Below are 13,948 nucleotides of genomic sequence, written 5' to 3'. Positions count from 1 at the left end.
AATATTGCCATTAGCTCACTAATTATTTTGAGTGATTTACTTATGCCGACTATTCCAATCATGCTAGATTCAAGTTCCTATTGCAGTCAAGTTTACTAACTACATAAATATGGAAATTACTGCAACTGTTCTATTTATACTATACTAACGTGTCAGTGCGTGATGATAGTCAAGCTAATAGATATTGCTACTAGTATTATCACTTACCTGCCTAACGAGTTCTAAATAATAAATAGTCAAGCTAATAGATATTGCTACTAGTATTATCACTTACCTGCCTAACGAGTTCTAAATAATAAATAGTCAAGCTAATAGATATTGCTACTAGTATTATCACTTACCTGCCTAACGAGTTCTTAATAATAAATAGTCAAGCTAATAGATATTGCTACTAGTATTATCACTTACCTGCCTAACGCTAATAGATGCCGCTAGCGTGCAGGTAATTTTCTGCTTTAAGACAATTGTGACGATTTAATTGCAAATTAAAAACTGTATTCTTGGAATTTAGCTACTTAATAAAATTATTTTTCCCATTGAAATTAACGTAAACACAATCCGCTCTAGCCACAGAAACACGATGGAACTGTATGTATTTTTTGTTACATTTTTAAGAGTTTTACTGTAATGAGGAATATAGAATGAAAATAACATTATTCTTTTTAAATTCAAGCAAGTAACACTAAATTAAACAAAACAGCAAATGGACTAGAAAACAGTGCGAAAAAAGACAAAAAGTTGTAATTAACCGCTTCCCGGTTCCATATATATGTCCCCGACTATTTAAGACAACTTAGAGAAAAATTCATTTTAATACTTTTATTTCCCTTTATGCTCCAAGAACATTAGTTATCGCCTTTGTATCTATTTTTTCTTTTTCTTTTTCTTTTTTTTTGGAATATTAATAAAACTCTTTCTGTGTGTGGGTGAACATTGATGAGAAATTAAATCCCTTTTTATCGTAGCCAACAGAACAGCATTTTTTCATTACTATCCTATTTTTCATTGCACTAAGTGTAGTAAAGATGGACATGCATTAGCAAACAATATTGCTAATCGAAATTTGTTTGAACTAAATGTATACGTTCTGAATAAACGTTCAGTAGGTTTTGTTGTTGTTGATACTTTTATATAGTGTGTTAGCAACATTTTAGTATACATAAGAAATCATGGCCAGCAACTGTCTTAAAAAACACAGCTCTCAGATAAGAAAGTCAGTTACCAGGACAACATTTCACTTGGAGTACATTTTTCGTATGTCAGGTATGAATACTACACTAAAATATTTAAATTAAAAGTACTGTCAACCCTTCGAGACCTTCCCAGTTGGAACCCAACGCATTTATGCATTGTGGGAGAATTATTATTTACAACAGCATCCGCATTGTTGCAAGGAGTTAATTACGTGTTAGTGGCTGTCCCCTTTTCTTCTTGGGAAATGTCTGAAAAAAATGTGAAAAGTGAAATCGTGGACTAATATAAGAATCACAATAAAAAGGCATTTCGTAGAAAGTTATTAAATATTTTTTATTGTTATTTTGATGTTGGTTTTTATACGTTTTGTGTGTCGCGTTTTCATTTTCTTTAACTGGAATTGCAGATAAATCTTCGTTGTCCAGATAATGTATTTTCTTTGTATTTGATTGAAGGTTTCTTGTAATTACAGTAAAACCTGTCAACTTGGCCACCTGCTTATCTTGGCCTGGTTCGTCTTGAACCTGCATTTTCCCATAAGGCATTCATTACTCATTACTCTGTAAGTTGGCCACCTGTCTATCTTGGAAGTTGGCCGCATTGAAGCAATGTTTATCCTATGTTGATAATGATAAATTTACCTGCGTATCTTGGCCACGCGAATACGTTTTGTTATTTTTCTTAACTCTTTCGTATTCCCGTATGAGAGCCAAATGTTCTGTATTTGTTACTGGAGACAGAGAAGCATAGATTCCCACGATTTTTACTTTGAGGTCAATCGCCAGAACACTCCCTGACAAAGGGGTGGTGAAGGAAGTGGCGAATAAGAAAACGCACGTATAGGAATTCAGGAAAGGGTCGTACGTATTTGTTTACCTTGTCTGTTTTGGTAAAACCATTAGCTATATCGGCTCCTTTCATCAGTGGGAGCTTTAGTAATTCCGGAAAATTCTCAAGGTTAAAGCTAACCATCTCAATTGTGATTTATTGGCACCTGACGGCTTGTCGAAAGGTAGTGGAGATTTTTAAATATGAATTCCCTTAAGATTTTCTCAAAACATCTTTTGCTTCAAGGGAAACACTTGTAGCTCATTAACAAGAGGTAGTTACTACAAAATTAGAATGTGCATAAGTGCAAAAAAGAATAAAAGACATACTCTAGAATGAACCACCATGAATAAATTTGTTATTAGTAACTGCTTTGCTACTTTTCGAAAGGTATCTACAGAAAATATTTGTCACTGCCGAAAAAAATCATATAAACTGCATATAAATTATTGAATTTATAATTTTGCTCTTCTTGTTTTCAATCTGAATAACTCAGTGTGCTACAATATCAATTTCAATAAACTGCGTACATATGTTTCGATTTTATGGTTGTCTGATTGTGTTTTCCGTCCGAATAATTCAGTGTACCAGACTAGTTTTCAGAAAAAAAGAGGCACATATATTAAATATACTGTAATATTTTTTCTAGTACTGTGTATTGTTGTGATTACTCCATATACATTATTTAAAAGTACCTGTCGTAGTATTGCTTATTAAAATTTTACAATAATACTAGAAATCTTATTGTAAAAATACACCAATCACTTATTTACTGTAAGTTGGCCACCTGTCTAAGTTGACCACTTTTCAATGGAACCGATGGTGGCCAACATAGACAGGTCTCACTGTATATAATATTATGTTGAATGTGTAAATCTTCCGCATTCCGGACCACTTGAGTTTCTTTTGACGAGCCACACGTCTATGTTGACGATCCCCAAGCAATGAGCAAATGGTTATTTAGCCGTAGTTGCAGACCACTCGGTACCAGTTTATAATCTAATCGGTTATAATTAGTCATCCAATACAGGGGTTAGAAGCAAATTTTAAGCCAATCGGTTAGAAAGTTCTTTTTGAACACAGGACTCTGTCAGATAATGTTTATGGCAAACATGCAAAAATGTTACTAGGGGTATCATTCGTATATCCCGAAATATCATTCGTATGAAGAGAACGAAATTGTTCACGAAACTTATTTATAAACCCAAATGTTCGCAAACTGAGGGGTTTGTAATCAGTGGATTCACTGTATTTCAACATAGGACAAGGGTCGTAATCACAGTAAGAATTTGAGTATTAATATTGGTGCATTTCTGAAGTAATATAGGCCATTGTAGTAGTTTAATAACAATTTATAGTGTATTGTTTCAATTAAATTTTATAGTGATGGTGCTGGTACATGATTTTTAACATTTATAGTGATAGTAATGAACATAACCATCTATGCTGTTTAATATGAAATTTTTACAAGAGCCGTCACCATATTTAGCATTGACCATTAATATTTGTGTAACCGGATTGGTTGGTGGCGAAAGTGAAAAAGGAGCAAAGAGTTAGGTTTTTAATTAAATACGAGAGGCCGCAATAACTCCGTGGTAGAACGCTCATTTCTGGTACGTGGGGTTTCTTGTTCGATTCAAGCTTGCGCCAAGTGGACTTGTGGTGGACAAACACTCTGTGCATGAGTTTTCTCGGGACTCTCCCATTTCCTCCCACTTTCCTTAATTCATCATTTCATTCATTATCATCGTCATCGTGTCCGTTATCTCGGTACACAATCGTGGGACATTAAAGTAGAAATTTCATTTCAATTAAGCATAATCTTAACCTCGAGTGTACAACAGGCCGAAAAATCGGGGCAATAATACCATATTTTACGGAAGTGTGACCTTAGATTGAAACAAATGAGCGAAACAATTAATGCTTCTAGTGGTGAACCTATTCCTTTCATATATCCACTGTGAAGATATAACACTGAAAACTCTATATTGACATTGTGTGCTGGGAGTTACAAGAATTATTGCTCTATATGAAGTCGTGATAATATAAAAAAGGTCGGAACAATACTTTGTATTCTCAAAACTTGTCGATCTTGATTACTCGGGACATATGTTTACCTTAAGTGGAAGCGAAAACCATAGAAACAATCTGAGGGTAATATATTTGGTAAACTGAACTCGAAAGCTCCCAGGTGCAAAGCTGTGGAACACAACCTTTGTTGCCGAGCCGAGCGCGGCCACCAAATATAGCAATCTTTATTTCTTAAACAATGGGCTACTTGCCCGTCAAATTTCATTCAGATCCGGGCAGTAGTTACGGAGAAATAAAGTACCACATACAAGGGGAGTCGAGCCTGTCCTTGGCTGTGTTCAACCACTAAATAGATCGATCTTTATTCCTTAGATAATGGGCTACACGTCCAGCGAATTTCATCCAGATCCAGTCAGTAGTTACCGAGAAATAAAGTACCGCACACGCATATAAAGTACCGCACACACACCTGGAGTAAAACTATAAGCTCCTGAATAGTTGGCCCGGGAGGTAAAAAGCTTTAACAGTGTTGAATACCTATGCTGTCTTAGTATTTAGTCCATTGATTTATATGGAGAATGAGCTTATTTTCCTTTGAAATGAGCTTAGATTTTAATGGTTGGATTTCGCTTGTTTCTTCATCAAATGGGCCAAATCTATTTACATGTCTCTTACTTAAAGGAAAAGTAAAAGTTGTTACATATAATTACAGTTTTCAACAATAAAAGCTGAGGCATATAATTAGACTTGAAAAAGAAATCAGTGAAATCATATAAAAGAATTTAAAATTATTCATTTAAAAGAAAACAGAAAAATAATTTCCCCGTATAACTCAGTGGGCTAGAAACTGAAAATGCTGTAGGTACTCAACACCGGTAAATTAAAAACTTTGTTTTTCGCACATAACTTTCAGTAATGTTAAATTACATCGAACCATTTAATGTTCAGATAAATATAAAATGTTACGCATGTACTTATTGCCGTACAATTAACAATAAATGTAAGACAATAAATAACAATACTAAAAAGTAACAATATATACATATATATATATATATATATATATATATATATATATATATATATATATATATATATATATATATATATATATATATATATAAAATAAGACATCAAACTAGTAATCTATTAAGATGGGGTCAAATATTCTATCTGATGCTTTTAGTGTTAACTGAACTGAATCATTATAACAGACAAATAACAATTACAATTCTTTTAAAGATTATCCTTGTATCGATTTCAATGTAGATTCCATTTCTTGTAATGATATTTTCTTTATATGTACTGTAATTTTACTTTTCAGAACTGATCCATATACAGACTACATAAATGTACGCAAAATAATATATAGTAAATTCAAGAGCCAAATGCGTGGTGCACCATTTTATAACATGATACATGAAGAACCATATTTTGAGAAGAATCCATACTTCAGTAAGGATATTGGACCGACGTACTATAGACTTAAAAAGGATGATTTTAAACCTGCCAAACCTTTTGTCCCTACAGGTCCTGGTAAAATGGTGAGCATAACTCTGTCGTCTATATTTTTACAAACTTGTACTTGTTTCAGTTCCATGATATATAAGGATCGATCAGAAAACTAACACAATCTATTGCAGTAAGCAGTAGAGAAACGAAGTTTTGTACATAGAAGCACTGCTCTTTTACCACCTAACCTATACCTAATTTTTATTTCCTTTGTTTCGGGTAAGCCACCGCGACATGACACACTACTACGCTAACTGAAGTGGTCGAATTTCTGTACAAATCCAGGTATAATTCAGCTACATCGATTCATAGTAAGCTTTTGTCAGTGAATGGGAACAACACAATGAATCGAAGTAATGTGTGTCGGTGACTTGAGATATTTTAACGTGGTGAATGTAGCATCCAGAACCAGCCACGGTCAGATAGATCGTCAATCGTCATGACAGATGAAAACACATTAGTCATTGAGGAACGCATCACTGTCATTGAGGACAGATACGAGGCAGATCATAGATTATATGAACATGACAAAAGGATCTGTATTAACGCTAATCCAGCGACTGGTATGCAGAAAATTTTGCACTTGCTGGGTCCCACGGCCTTTGACAAGAGAGTCAATCTATACGAAGTGGTCCAGAGGTGGTTGCTCGACCATCTCCGAAAATTATAAAAATTTGAGTGTGATGAACCTTGTGTATGAGAAGGTCAATAACATCATTCACGTTGTCGTATGTCCGAATGTTCCTGAATGGCGGCCATCTTTGTTGTCAGTGGAGTGCCAATTTTTGTATTTGCAAGTGTTTACGAAAACTACAGTTGCTGAGGACGTACGAATCAGACGAACACCAAACAAAAACGAATGTTTAGAGGAGAGATTGACGTACACGAAGAATATAAACTTTTGCGTCTAAATAAATATGCAGAGTTGCAAACCAATACATGAAATCACCAGAAAAACTAGAGAAAATTACACTTTTAAACGGTCTGTATTTTGGAATGGCATATAGTGTTTTTTTAATAAATAAGTTTTGTGCTGAATACTATTGCATGTAAAGAGTCTACAGAAATAGCCATATTTATGATACTACTGACACCGTAGATTTATGGGGGTTAGAAAGTTGAGATTTGTGATTTTTATGACATTTTTGGGGCGTAATATCTCAGTGCTAAAAATTGCTGCTTATGCCACGAAGTAATTCTGTATGTGAATAAACTATTGCAAAAAAATCATGACTGATATTACATGGAGAAAAAAGTGAGGACAGGGTAAAAACGCGAAGAAAGCACCTGCGTGACGATGGTCGTAGCCCAGAAAAATTTAAATGTTTGGATATGTTTCATGCTAGATCCCAAAAGCTACGCATGGCGCAGCGATTAGGCCCACTTTTGTTTGTGTTCAGTTGTGCAAAAGCTTGCGAGTGGCGTTTGTTCCATCTTTCTTGCTCTGTGATCATTGCCACGTCTATATGGTAAGGGGGATAGTTCCCCTTGCATCCAGGACACCCATCGTCGAAGTGGACCGCAGTATTAAAGCACTTAATGTATCAGCAAAGTGCTATTGAAATCCAATCCCAGTTACGGAAGTTAATATCTTCACAAGGTTGTGTTATATAGGATAAACTAGCCTTTGGCTACCTGGGAACTCCGCCCCCAGACCCCCGTGTTTGCTCGGCCTACGGCTTCGAACCTCTAAAAACTACAATCTACCAAATATTAAGTTTCTTTTCGTATTTCAACTATCTAAAAGATAAGATTTTGTATCACAAGAAAACATCCATTTAAATAACATGGGAATTACTTCATCCCCACAATAGATACCTTACAAACTAAAAATATTCACTTTTGGCAATTTTCCTGTGGGTTAGTCCCAGAGGTCTACAATCATGCTAAATTTCATCATTCTAATCCTGCCGAAAGTGCCTAAACATTTTCGGGTGTAGAAGATGCCTCATATAAATAACATTGGAAGGACCTTTCAGTTCTCCATAAAACCTCTCTACGGTTGAAAATCTTTATTTTTGATCATTCACTTAAGTAACGCTAACGAAAACATACCAGCATCTAATTTAAAGTTTTTATTCCAATTCCAAGTACCTAAAATATGAGATTATAAGTATTAAAAAAAAAAAAAAAAATCTTCATCTTCCCTTTAGACCCCCTAAAATTAAAAATATTAACTTTTGGCAATTTTCCTGTGAGTTAGCACTTGAAAGCTACAATCGTCTCCTGAATTTCGCCCTTTCCACGTCAACCGGAAGTACCCTTTTATTTTATGTCAGTTCATGTAGTTTTATATTTAGTTAGGATAGATGTAACGCAACTTTGTGAACATATTAACTTTCGTAACTGGGGTTGGATTTCAATAGCACTTTGCTGATACATTAAGTGCTTTAATACTGCGGTCCACTTCGACGATGGGTGTCCTGGATGCAAGGGGAACTAACCCCCTTACCATATAGACGTGGCAATGATCACAGAGCAAGAAAGATGGAACAAACGCCACTCGCAAGCTTTTGCACAACTGAACACAAACAAAAGTGGGCCTAATCGCTGCGCCATGCGTAGTTTTTGGGATCTAGCATGAAACATATCCAAACTTTTAAATTTTTCTGGGCTACGACCATCGTCACGCAGGTGCTTTCTTCGCGTTTTTACCCTGTCCTCACTTTTCTCTCCATGTAATATCAGTCATGATTTTTTTTTGCAATAGTTTATTCACATACAGAATTACTTTGTGGGATACGCAGCAATTTTTAGCACTTTGCCCTCCTGAGATATTACGCCCAAAAATGGCATAAAAATCACAAACTTCAAATTTCTAACCCCCATAAATCTACGGTGTCAGTAGTATCATAAGTGTGGATATTTCTGTAGACTCTTTACATGTAATAGTATTCAGCACAAAACTCATATATATATATATATATATATATATATATATATATATATATATATATATATATATATATATATATATATATATATAAACACTATATGCCATTCCAAAATACAGACCGTTTAAAAGTGTAATTTTCTCTAGTTTTTCTGGTGATTTCATGTATTGGTTTGCAACCCTACATATTTATTTAGACGCAAAAGTTCATATTCTTCGTGTACGTCAATTTCTCCTCTAAAAATTCGATTTTGTTTGGTGTTCGTCTGATTCGTACGTCCTGAGCAACTGTAGTTTTCGTAAACACTTGCAAATACAAAAATTGACACTTCACTGACAACAAAAATGGCCGCCACTCAGGAACACTTGTATATAAGTACAACAACATGAATGATGTTATTAACCTTCTGATGCATACGGTTCATCACACTCATTTTTTTATAATTTTCAGAGCTGGTCGAGCAACCATTTTCAAAATTTTTGGACCACTTCAGATGGATTGACCCAAGGAAGATAATGCAAATCAGGAAGAACATGCGTGATGTTCTTCTGCAACGTTTCTCTGGATATTGTCGAGAATGCTTTCATGGATTCATTATGTGTGATAAAAGCCAACTGTTTCATTACGACCTTCGAGCAAAAGAAAGTCATGTATAAAAAAGTGATGTAATGACCAACCACGAATTTTACGAATATGTATTCGTGTTATAGAAACAAAGAAGGTCATAATGTAGTGAAACAAATGGATCATACTGATTAAAATCCCCAAAGGATCAGAAAACAATGCTTCTACTTACAAAATTTCATTTTGCTAGTGGTTACCATTACCGTGCTACAATGGGCTGTGCATTACTTCTTGATCGATCTTTGTGTTTATACCGAATGACTCATTAGTCTGAGTTAATCCTTTTGTCTTAGAAACAATTGATATTTGTGAAAATCGTCGAAACCCGTGCGTACTTCAATAATTTAAGAGGATGGCATTTTAACTAATTAAATTCGGCCAGGGGTATTACCAGAGAGGATAGACTAAAAACTTCAAACAGCACTACAAGATGACTTTTATACATAATACTATTTAGCACGAAAATTACGGAACAACTAGAATGAAAGGAATTGAAGATTTCTGGAAGATGTTCCACAGATGAGGGACCTTGTGATACAATATCTTCAATATGTTTTCCTTGCAGCGCAATAATACAGGTTCCTCCTCCTGCAAAAAAGTAAAAAGCTGTAACTTTGTAACCATTTATTGTATTTGTACAAAACTTTTAGTGGACTTGTAAGAAAGTCTGAAATTTTATTTACAAGCATTTTTTCAACGCCAAACCTCCAGCTGAGCGCCATTTACGTCCAAACTTTGCTGAAGTCTTTTCGGGAATCCAAGAATGGCATTTCAACGTTCATTGAAACGGCACACCACACGTTTAACTTTGGAGAATCACGAACATGTGTGTCAAATTTGTGTGGATTTTCAATTCTCTAGATTCTACAATTGTGTCGGTTTACCTTACCAGACACATGAAACGTGGATTCATCTGAGAACAGTAACTTTGAAAGAAGCCCTGGATCCTGTTCAACCGTGCAAGCATCATTTCACAAAACTCACTTCTTATGTCACAGTCTTCTTCCGTTAATTCCTGTACAAGTTTCAACTTGTAAGGCTTTTTATTTTCTTACGAACGATATTGTATATCGTTGTCATAGGCACTCGCAGCTCCAAGAATCTGCGTTTCAACGATTTCTTTGGACTTCGCAACACGCTTTCCTGCGCGGACTGAATCACTGGTTGTTGGCCTTCCGCTACGATGCAAGTCCAAGACACTTCCGGTAGCTAGGAACTTATCGTACCATCTCTTGATACTTGAATCTGCAGGTAGTTGTTTCTCATATTTTTGTCGGGATTTTCTTCTCACCAAAACACTAGATTTTAACTCACAAAACCAAGCCACACACTGCGCTCTCTCTTGAGTAGACGCCATCTTTGTCACGTGATTTGCGGTTATGACGTCAACGTTTACATCCGCTCATTGTTGCCAACAAAAATTTTAACATTTCCATTAAACATTACAAACAAAATACAAAATTGTAAGTAGTACTTTCAAAGTTACAGCTTTTTACTTTTTTGCAGGACTTTTGGAAGACTCTGTATGTCGCAGATAAACCAGGGTTGTAAACACTCACTTTTGAAACGAACTTACCTCAGCTCAAACTCAGAGGGTAAAAAGTTAGTTAACTCAAGCTCAAACTCACTGTTTTTAAAAGGAGCGCGCTCAGCTCACGCTAAATTTTCATTTGAGCTACCTCAACTTGATACTCAACGTAAGGAAAATTACAAATAAAACTGTCCGATGATTTAATAACTAAAAATATTTATAATGGTGCATATTGAGAACGATCTAGCATACAAATAGATATTTAAAATATATTGCTTTACAAAGAAAGCATAATAAGTAAGAAAGAATGTTTAAGAAACTAACTTATACAAGCGACAAATAGCAATAAGGTAGAAATAAAATAGATTACATAAACCTGACCACCATATATGACTCAATAAAGTAAGCACCCCGCACATTATGTGTATGCCAAAACTGAATATGCATATGTAGAGATGCAAGGGCTCGGAAAAAAACCGGCTTTTTTGGAAAAAAAACTCGGTTTTTTCTTCTTTGCTTTTTTGCTTGGGAAAGTTTGGGCTTTTTTCAAAATTCTGCTTTAAATTGATAAAGCAGACTTTGTTTCGCTTCTCTATAACACAAAAAGTCATTTAATTAGTGGTTGATGCCGATAATAATATAAAACCTCGAAAATGAACCATGAATTTCGAAAACATATTTCAAACAATTTTTCTTCAACATATTTACGTTATGAATTCCAAAGGATTAACCAATGTATTTGGTCTAGGAATTAATTCGTGCGGGTGGACAAGAGATGGCGCAACGAACGGAGCGTCCCACAGTTCCGTGTATCCACACATGTGTTGCAAACCCCTGTCATCGCGTATCGTTCGTAGTATAGGGCAGTGGATTAAAGCGTCAACAACACCAGTTTGTAGTTAAGTGAACATGGCGCAATTTGTGCCTGATAAAGTGTTTTTGCGGGGTGTCCTGCTGCATTTCTTTAACATGCAGAAAAGTGCGACTGAAAGTCATCGTATTTTGGTGGAAGTGTATGGTGACCATGCTCTAGCTGAGCGAACGTGTCAGAAGTGGTTTGCACGGTTTAGAAGTGGTGATTTCGGCTTGGCAGACCAAGAGCGAGCTGGACAGCCAAAAAAATTTCAAGACGAAGAATTGACAGCATTGCTCGAGCAGGATTCGTGTCAAACGCAGGAACAACTTGCAGCAGCATTAGGCGTTGATCAAACAACAGTCTCCAAACGCTTGAAAGCCATGGGAATGATTCAAAAGATGTCACATTGGGTTCCACATGAATTGAAAGACAGAGACGTTGAAAGACGAAAAACCATTTGCGAATTGCTGCTTCAACGACAGAGCAGAAAGGGGTTTCTGCATCGAATTATTACGGGTGATGAGAAGTGGATCCATTACGAGAACCCTAAACGAAAAAAGGCCTGGGTGAAACCAGGTGAACCAGGTCCATCACAACCAAAACGAGATATTCACTGTGCAAAGGTTATGCTGTGCATATGGTGGGATATGAAAGGTGTGGTGTACTATGAGCTGCTGCAACCGGGTGAAACTATGAATGGAGAACGTTATCGATGACAATTAATGCGTTTGAAGCAAGCTCTGGCCAGAACACGACCAGAATGGGAGAACAGACATGATAAACTTATTGTTCAACATGATAACGCTCGCCCACATGTCGCAAAACCGGTCAAAACCTATTTAGAAAATGTCGGATGGGAAGTTTTACCCCACCCGCCGTATTCACCAGACGTTGCTCCTTCGGACTACTACTTGTTCGATTGCATGAACAACGATTTGATTGGACAGCGGTTTACTTCTTCAGAAGATATCGAAACATGGGTCTCTGACTGGATCGCTTCCAAGGATGAGGATTTCTTTCGCCACGGAATCCGTACATTGCCTGACAGATGGGCGAAAGTGGTGGCTAGCGATGGACAATATTTTTCTTAAGGTATTTATGTATTTTGTGTTTGTACTACAGCTTCAATGTGTGCGTACCAACCACACGAATTAATTCCTAGACCAAATATATAAGAATTTTTTAACCTCCTATATACAAAAGTAAGCTGGGTTAGCAAGAACCATGGTTGTTTTTGAAAATGTCAAAAACCCGTTTTTTCGGGGAAGTTTAAACCAGGTTTTTTGTTTAAACCAGGTTTTTTGATTTAGATATTTTGCTTTCTGTATTTATATTACATATTCACAGAAATAAGTTTGTTTCGCCTTGCCGTTATTATGCAACAACGGGGTGATGCTGGAAGAGGTCTTATAAGCTTAAAGAAGTCCGGTCAGTAAATTTCTTAAATTGAGAAACTCCCGCCCTGTCATTACTTTAAATGTAAAACAATAACTGGAAAATCCTGTTATTGCTTTGCATGTAAAATTTAAAGGTCAACGTATCATAATCAGTACGCTAAAACTGAGGTATTAAATTACAAATTTAGTATATGTAGATATCACTGTAAGTCCAATCCAACGTAGGCAATCGATAAATTTTGCCAATTTCTATCAATATATTTAAGCAATCTTAGCTTCTTTATAAAACAGCAGGCATTCAGGCATGTATAAATATACAATTTGGTTTCGTTTCGTATGTTTAGACTTAACATCCTTACGTAATACCGAGGTTATCAAGAAGACTTTCGCTTAAAGTGACATCCGAACCCCTACTTGGTTTACGCATGAAAGAAGGGTTGTGGTTCGATCAAGAATTGAACATGGGACACCTTGATTAAAAGGTGAAAAGGAAATAAAACTAATGCAGATGGTTTGATATGTGGAAACGTCACCATGAAGTTCACACGATTCGCACTTTTCGTTCTTTTTAATTTTTGGTTTAAACCAGTTATTAAAAAAAAAAAAAAAAAAAAAAAAGCTGGTGTGAACTAACCAACTCTAAAAGTAAACACTTTAAAAAAAATATACACAAATAACTAGCAAAATTGTATGTAGTATTTTTACTTCAAAATATTCCATACCCTCTTTTTGAAACAAACTAAAATTAAAACATAAGAGAAATACTTAGATTTATATGATACACTTAAAGGCTGCACACCTAGAGCTTTTGGTTCTGTATATTCTTGAAATTCTACAGTTAAATTTTATATAACCACCATCACGGTTTACCCAATCCTCAAGTTTTCTGAATTTTCAACAAGAGGGATTCAACATATCATTACGGAACTCCCCCCTACCAAAAAAAAAAAAAAAAAAAAAAGACTTCGGAATATATTTAAGATAAATAAAACTGCACAACAAACATGACTGAGTGGTTAGCTTTTGCGCTTCTATCAGGAAGTCCGGGATTCAACCCAGCATTCGACCATTCTGACAAACC

The 13,948-nt window shown here is 35.6% G+C and overlaps 1 protein-coding gene across 6 annotated transcripts in view; it reads left to right on the top strand.

Annotated features, from left to right (window-relative positions):
- LOC145694003 (cilia-and flagella-associated protein 96-like) overlaps positions 1-13,948 on the top strand; it is a 101,861-nt gene that overhangs the window by 50,153 nt on the left and 37,760 nt on the right. For all 6 annotated transcript variants that reach the window (XM_081770178.1, XM_081770160.1, XM_081770151.1 and 3 more), the window contains exon 6: positions 5,378-5,597. In XM_081770178.1, the coding sequence (XP_081626304.1) occupies positions 5,378-5,597 (220 nt within the window). The remainder of the gene's footprint in view (positions 1-5,377; positions 5,598-13,948) is intronic.

Source organism: Thermobia domestica, chromosome 1 (genome assembly GCF_964235325.1).
Source record: "Thermobia domestica chromosome 1, izTheDome1.hap1.1, whole genome shotgun sequence".
Taxonomy (NCBI): Eukaryota; Metazoa; Arthropoda; class Insecta; order Zygentoma; family Lepismatidae; genus Thermobia; species Thermobia domestica.
Note: the sequence above shows the minus strand (reverse complement) of the source record. Positions and strands in the feature narration are given on the sequence as shown.